The 7979-nt window shown below is 40.9% G+C and overlaps 1 protein-coding gene across 1 annotated transcript; it reads right to left on the minus strand.

Moving 5' to 3' along the window:
• Positions 1-681: 681 nt before the first annotated feature.
• LOC130601433 (palmitoyltransferase ZDHHC7-like) lies at positions 682-4096 on the minus strand. Its single transcript, XM_057413514.1, has 4 exons — positions 3940-4096; positions 3418-3499; positions 2033-2163; positions 682-1096 (listed from the first exon to the last, which is right to left on the minus strand). The coding sequence occupies exons 1-4, from the start codon at positions 4009-4011 to the stop codon at positions 920-922; spliced, it is 462 nt and encodes a 153-aa protein (XP_057269497.1). The 5' UTR covers positions 4012-4096; the 3' UTR covers positions 682-919.
• Between the last annotated feature and the right edge of the window lie 3883 nt (positions 4097-7979).

The following is a 7979-nucleotide window of genomic DNA, read 5'->3' on the forward strand; positions in this document are numbered from 1 at the left end:
TCAGTGACAATAGATAATAGTCTGTGGTGAAACACACAAAAATAGAAAAATACTGTTTGGCATGGGTTGTGAGAACATAACCTTGAGTATAGAGGAGATACCATCTCTGCTAGCAAAAGGGAGTCATACCAGTAAACATCTGTGCACACGTTGGCCACGTGTGAGCTGATGTTGCAACTGGTAATTTGCACTCCAGCTGAGGATGGATATGAGGACCTGTGCAGGGACAGACAGGTGAGAAAGCCAGATACGCATCTTGACTGGGGGGACTCCTTGACGATGGATGCACTGCCTTCCACCCCTCCAACTGGGCAACATGTTCAATCTCCTGCTGCTCAGCGGTACCCCGTTCAACCAGGGGTCAGTATGTATGCAACCTGCTTCGCATTAATATATATATTTGCTTCACATTAATACCTCAATAAATAGACTAGAGCATTTAATTATTTATATTGCGTTTGGTGTCCAGTCTTTGTACACGGGAATCCTACGAACCTGAAACACTCATTTAAGATCAACTTTCACCATAATACTCCTCCTTATGATTGACAACTGCACCCAAGTGTATGCTTTTTATAAAAACACACAGGTAATTCTCCAAACATTTATGAAATCAAAAGGGTTTAACAAAAATGGATAATTAATCTCAAAATAAATTACAGTAGCATGACAACATTTGGCTTCTTTAGTGTGACCATGTGCATTTCCTTTGTTATCTTGCTGTTAAGACCATTACAGATCCAGTTCACATCTCTAAAAGTTAATGAGATGTCTGTGATGATAAAGGTATAAAACTCTGCTTGCTACAAGCAAATGTCTGATATCAGTTTCACCTGGTCACAGATTATATGTAGACAGCCTTCTCTGCCCCCCCAATAAATATTATATAGTATTCTTGTAAGTTCAAGCATAATTAGACTCAAACAGAAAACTCAGGTCCTCCTTTCTTTGCTCTCAGTAGAAGTCGCCTGATTTGAAATCCTGCAAAAGGATTGATCCACAGGAGTGAAGGCTGACTCCCAAAAACAGATTTCATTCCTTCCCAATGTAGTCTCCGCTCCCATGTTGGCTTTTCACTCTTCAGTCTTTCAATCTCCTGTGTACAGATAGACATGCCGTGACACACTGTTAAGTCCACAGTTTAGTAAAGTCTAATAATAGCACTTATTGAAGCTGATGATTATTTTGCATTCTTTTGATGTATAGCTAGTGATGTGAGCTGATTAGTTTCTTGCTGTTACTTAGTAGGAAAGAAGTAAGAGTGGCTGATTTAGCCCTGCGGGTACAGGGCAGACAACTTAGAACATTAAATGTGTACAAGAAGGCTGGTCTACCTCTACCTCTCCTCCATCAAAGACAAAATTACCAGAAAAGCTGATGTTACAGTAGAGGATCCACACACAACATACCTACACTAGAAGTTGTTTACTCATTTAATGAAATGAGACAATAAGGCTTCTAAGAAGGCTCTTGTGCTGCAATTACTGAAGGTAGTCTTGCTCTCCCAAATGCATTATTTTGATGATCATTTCTTGTACTTCCCACGAACAAAAGCTTGATTTACCAATTATATTTCACAGCTACAGAAATACACTTTTAAACAGCCTCACATGAGAAAATTCTGAACAGCCACAGGATTCAAATTCCTTCTGTTTCCAGTCAATTACCCATCACAAAACAGCCTCTCAAGGCTTAACACTACATTTAAGGGCAGGGGAGCCAAAGGTCCAAACTATGGTGATACTCTAACATGAAGTGTATCAAAATAGAGGAAAACTTGAAGGGTTGATACAAGATACCCAGTTTAAGTGTAAGCCTGAGAAAAGCAGAAATTTCTCATGGCACATATCAGGAGTTTGTGACACTTGAGAAGTGAAAGCCGAAAATGAAGTCAGAATGTGTGCAGTGTCTGTAATTGAAAACCTAATTATAAAATTTAGGCCAGAAAGGTAAATAATATAAGAACTTCTGCTAGAAAGCAAACCTGAAAAAAAAAAATATTGTTACAGCATACAAAAGTAGAGGTCTTTACCGTTTCATCATTGCATATTGAGTGGATTTGGGTGCCAAACATGACTGCAGTGAAAGTGAGAAACAGAAAACCCTCAAGGAACAAGATGATCATCAGGATCACAGTTACAGGTGGGGAGAAGTCACTGCATTCTGTGAAAACGATATACGTAGTGATTAAAAAAAAAAAAAAGAAAAAAGTCTATAGAGCATTTTCATACTAAGATATCCCCTCTTCAACAAACAGCAATAAAAAGTTAAATATCTGACACTTGAAACAGTATTTCACAATTAAAACAAACTTCTAATTTCTAGCACTGCAGCAGCGTTATTTGCTGCCAAAGGAAATAAAGAATTTTATGGAAGTAACACTTTTGGCTTCCTATAAAGCATATGGTACTGCATTGCTGCAATCCTGCTTCAATATTTCAAGGATCTCAAATAAATGTTTGCACATGAGAATTTAAATACTCAGATCTGCACATATATAAAGATGAGAGCAGCTTGAAGTTTCATGAGTGACAAGCACTGTAAAAACCACCATTGTCAGCTGACTTGATAGTTTAATCCAGATGTTCCATTTTGCTGCAATTGCTGTTATTCTTTTTTAATTAACCACACAGAAGGTTCTGACTTACAGTCACATCTCAGGAGGCCCTCTGATCAACTGATTAACTCAATTATAGTTAAACAAAGAAGAAATGGGATAGTATACAGGAAGCAGAATGTTTCAAGTAAAAGAAGTACTAGGATTCCATCCATTTAATTGAATATTCATCAAAAATCAGTCACATGGATTCCCCTGTTGTTTCAGGTACCAGGAAGAACATACAGTCAACCATCTTCTGGCAAAAGCACAAGGTCAGAATGAGCTCTAGCACAATGGAACATTAGGAAATGCAAGTCAGAGGCCTAAACAAACTACTAGGACAATTTAGGAAATTTCCTTTCTAAAGGAACCCCACAGTTTGTCCCAGTAACAAAATAAGGAAAAAATTAAAGTTCCAGCTGTTGTTCACAGAACTGTGCTGGGACACACAAAGCCCCAGCTGGCAGCTTCAGGTAATATAGCACTGAGTTGGCTGAGGACCAGCTATCTGCTTCCTTCCTATTACAGAGGTAGTAAACTTTTACTATATGGAAAGGGAGTGAGAATGCTGTTGACAGACACAGCTTTTAGAGTGAATGTCTAAAATAAAGGGAACCAAAAGAGTGACAGAGGGAGAGAGAGAAGGGCACAGAGGAGGGCACAGAGAGGGGCAAAGAAAAAATAGGTATGAAATATTTTCAGGACCTCACTTTCAAAAGATTGAAGTCTTGTAATGTTTCATACATGGGACTGAAATAGGTGGAACTTCCCCTTAATTACTGCTAGATTATGACAGTGAAAATTAAGTATTTGCTTACCAGTCCACTGCCCTTGGACACAGGAGAAAAACTGAAACCCACACAGTATGAGCGCATGAGCTGAAATTAGGGCTATATACATCTGGAAATAAGAGAGTGCTTACTTTTGACTGCTGCCAGGTAGTAAAGCAGACATTCCTTTCAGCCAACCTTCACCACCGCACAGCGATTTCAATTTTTAATTCAATACAATGATGTAAAAACAAATTCTAATTAAGCTTGAATCTAAAAACATGGGCAACAATAAAAGTTTAAGGATTAGCTCCCTAAACGATACCATTTCATTAACTGTTACTACATAAAACACAGCAAAATTAATATAGTTTAAAATAACAGCACTTTACAAGATTAAAATAAGTATGAGTAGAAATATCTTCCTCTTGGAGAATATCTTGCATAGACAGAAACAAAACCAAACCCAACAAAACCCAGTAGTGCCCTTAAGACATTACTCAATAAGCACAACCAAAACTTATAATCAAGGTAGATTTGTACTGAAATCAAGCTGCTGTTTTCACTTACCGTAAACAGAACAAAAAATCTCTGATTTTTCTCCCCCACACAATTATTCACCCATGGGCAGTGGTGATCCATCTTTCGAATACATCGTTTGCAAATACTGAAGGACAGAAAAAGAGACTTCTGTTGAGAAAGACTACTTCACATTTTAATGTTGAAACAAGGGTATCTGGTGATCATAAGATGATGTGCTGAATTCTTTCTTGACAAACTACAAACAGTTATTATATTTGCATTTCTTTAAAGAAACTATTTGCTCACTTACAACTCAGGTTTTGGTTGTTACAAAACTGACTGTATACATAAATTTTTCTTCATATAAGAAAACCAGTATTAACATGAGCCCCACTGCAGTAACTTGTTTTAGACACTTGTGGCACTGCATAAGCAAAGTTTTTGTTCTTTCTAGATTCAGTAGAATCTTCCCCTCAGGAGAACCTATTTTACACAAAGTAATTATTTCAAGGTTGCAGACTTAAGTTGTGAATTTGTTCTGTGAATTACAAGGGAAAAACAAACAAACAAACCACACACACACCCCAAAGAAATTCACAATTTGCATCTTCAAAGAGAAACTGAGGTTTCAACTGGCCATACAACTGTAAACTGTCGTGGTTTAAACCCAGTCAGGCAACTTGTTCACTCACCCCCAGTGAGTGGTGCCGGGCTGACAGCAATCGAGGGCAACTCCCCCCACTGGGGCTCTCCCCTTCCGCGCTCCCAGAGGAACGGGGAGGAGGATCGAAAGGGTGCAACTCCTACGGGTTGAGACAAGAACAGTCCAGCAACCAATGTACAACACAAATCACCACCGCCACTACCAACGACAACAACGATAAGAGAAAACAACAAGGGAAGAGAATACGATACCACCAGCCAAGAAACGAGCCCCACCTGGAAGCCCGTGTCCTGGGTAACTCCCAGTTACCCCCCACCCTGGGCATGACGTGCTGTGGTATGGAACACCTCCTTGGCTAGCTTGGGTCAGGCGCCCCGTCTCTGCTTCCTCACAGCTTCCCCTCCTCCCTGGCAGAGCATGAGCCTCACAAAGTCCTTGGTCAGGGTAAACATCACTTAGCAACAACCGAAAATATTGGTTTCACCAACACTGTTCCCAGGCTGGAAGTCAAAACACAGCACTGCACCAGCTACCACGAAGGAGAAACATGACTGCTACTGCTGAACCCAGGACATAAACATATGCCAATATGGTCACTCCTCACTTCCTCAACATAAAAAAAAAAATACTGACACTATAAGCAGCACACATTCTTTGCCTACTTGTTAATGAATATTTAAACACTGCTGTTCCTTGCTACTTTTGCAAATAAACACTTCGTTTCTGCCAAGTTTTGAGTCAAGGTTATTTCCACAAGTCAAATATTTCAGTAACTCTATTTTATATCTCCTAGGCCATACACCACCAGAGGGCTCATTTGTCTTATATCTGCATCTGTCCATCTCCAGCCAAACATGAACAGTTATACAAGAGAAACAAAAGAGGTGCAATATGTGCAGAAGTTCTTCAATTAATCAATAGCTTAAGTAATACTACTGATGTTGAATTTTCCTATCTTTGTGTTTGAGAGCCACACAAAATATTCCAGATTTTCCTGCAGAACATACAAAATATTAAGCATTTTCATTTTGGCAGTTACAAAGGCAAACAAACCTTAAAAAATGCAGGCACTACATTCCCACTGCCTCTGGTTTTACAGACATTAAAGACAATTCATCCTCAGATGCAAATTACTTCTTAACTAGTGCCAGATACACACGAAAATCCCAAAACCATAGCCTAAGCCGGTAACTCAGAACCACACAGCCACTCGCTCACTCCCCCACTTCTTCCTCCCCCAGCTCCTGGAGAAATAGGGAGGAGAACAGAAAGAATGCAACTGACTCAAGTTGAGATAAGAACAGTCCAGTAACTAAGGTATAATCCAAAACTACTGCTGCTACCACCAATAATAATAAAGACAAGGGATATAACAAAGGAAGAGAATACAACCGCTCAACACCTGCTGACCGATACCCAGACTGACCCGAGCAGTGATCTAGCCCTTCTGGGTAAATCCCCCCAGTTTATATACTGGGCATGACGTGCTGTGGTATGGAATACCCCTTTGGCTAGTTTGGGTCAGGTGTCCTGTCTCTGCTTCCTCCTGGATTCCCCTCCAGCATGAGCATGAGACTCAAAGTCCTTGAAGTATACATTAATAAGCAATAACTAAAAACAATCAGTGTTATCAGACTTTTTCCCAGGCTGAAAGTCAAAACCACAGCACTGCACAAGCTACAAAGGATAAAAATGACTGATATAGCTGAACCCAGAACAGTATTCACCCCTTATTCCATACCATTCACGTCATGCTCAAATCCCACATTTTTCAATATACCACTGCTTTTGTCTCATATATATATAAGAAAAACCCACATTGACTGATTGATGGCTTGGCTTCCTGAACGAAGATTTGGGAAGGGCTTTACCCATGCTTACTACAAGCATGATGACTAAGGGAACGTGGGATAGGAAAATCTGGTTGGAAAAAAGGCTGCTTGGTCATTCAGGATGTTTCCGAACAAGACTGTCATCTCCTGGGTCAATCTCGAGAGACCAATGATGCAACAGCACAACATCAAATGTCTAGGCAGGATTCTGACTCTGATTTAGAGGCGTTCAGTCATGAGCCCGCAGATGGTAGCCTCACACCAGTGGCTCCTCAGCCAAGCACACACACCAGGGGTCTGAACCTATGGGTCCTCTTGTACTGAGCAGGATTACTATTGCAACAACACATCATCAATAGGGTAAAGCTAACCTGTCTCACAATGGTCTAATACATATATATACATACACACAGACACACTCCCACACAAAGAGAGAGATATCATTCCTTAGTCTGTGGACCAATCCCCATAAAGCTCCTGAATTCATCCAGTCCATGAGGTCAGGCTTCATCTCCTGTAGAGTTTTTCAGAGCAGGAGAGAAGGTGTGCAGTGTTGGACTGTTGCATGCTGATGACAACGTGGAACTCGTCTGGTCACTGCTGAGCTCATCGGGTTTCATCATTCTTTGTTAGAATGATGATCAGAGGGAAGTCAGGGCCAGTCACTGCTGATGTGAAGACATCTAGCTGTTGGGCTATAAAAGTGCTACATAGCAGGTAATAGCATCCAATTAAGTTCACTGGCTGTTTTTGCTAAAATCAAATCCCCTTGTGGCACACATCGGACTTCCCCATCTTATTGCATTACCCACTGTCGTGGTTTAAACCCAGTCAGTCACACAATTTCTACTCCCACCCCTCTTTATTCCTTCCCCCCACCTGCTACCAGAGGGATGGGGAGGAGAATCGAAAGAATGTAACTCCCACAGGCTGAGATAAGAACAGTCCAGTAACTAAGGTAGAACACAAACCACTACTGCTACCACCAGTAATAATAATGATAAGAGAAATAACAAGGGAAGAGAATAAGATACCACCTGCCAAAACGAGCCTGACTGAGAAGAGAGTGCCCATCCGGGTAACTCCCAGTTACTTCCTGGGCATGATGTGCTGTGGTATGGAATACTTCTTCAGTCACTTTGGGTCAAGTGTCCTGTCTCTGCTTCCTCCTGGCTTCCCCTCCTCCTTGGCAGAGCATGAGACTCACAAAGTCCTATGGCCAGTCTAAACATCTCAGCAGTAACTAAAAACATTGGTGTTATCAGCTCTGTTCCCAGGCCAAAAGTCAAAAACACAGCGCTGCACCAGCTACTAAGAAGGATAAAAATGACTACTACTGCTAAACCCAAGACACCCACCAAGTATGTCTGGGTCCCTGAGCAAAAGCAATCCCACAAGAGGGTTTACCTTTACCTGAAGAAGGAATAATCCAGACTGTCATCCCCAGCAAATTCTTTAGGTGTGTGCAACAAAGGAACTTGATCTCCTTCTACAGTACGTAAAAGTTCTGACTGGGCTGGGCAAGCCCCGTTGGCAGATGCTCTGGTGTTGACCAATCAGGTGGCCTTTGTTAAATGTATGAAAATCCCACC

Source organism: Pezoporus wallicus, unplaced genomic scaffold, assembly GCF_028554395.1.
Source record: "Pezoporus wallicus isolate ANWC-B61680 ecotype Strahan unplaced genomic scaffold, APGP_CSIRO_Pwel_v1 contig_13786, whole genome shotgun sequence".
In the NCBI taxonomy this organism is placed as follows: domain Eukaryota; kingdom Metazoa; phylum Chordata; class Aves; order Psittaciformes; family Psittacidae; genus Pezoporus; species Pezoporus wallicus.

What these genes read in the sequence shown, in the direction of transcription:
- LOC130601433 (XM_057413514.1), bottom strand. Translation starts at nt 4,011, where the DNA reads ATGGATCACCACTGCCCATGGGTGAATAATTGTGTGGGGGAGAAAAAT. An exon ending in GATTTTTTGTTCTGTTTACG is followed by an intron (nt 3,500 to 3,939) that starts GTAAGTGAAAAC and finishes TCTTATTTCCAG; the next exon opens with ATGTATATAGCCCTAATTTC. An exon ending in CAATATGCAATGATGAAACG is followed by an intron (nt 1,097 to 2,032) that starts GTAAAGACCTCT and finishes ATCTGTACACAG; the next exon opens with GAGATTGAAAGACTGAAGAG.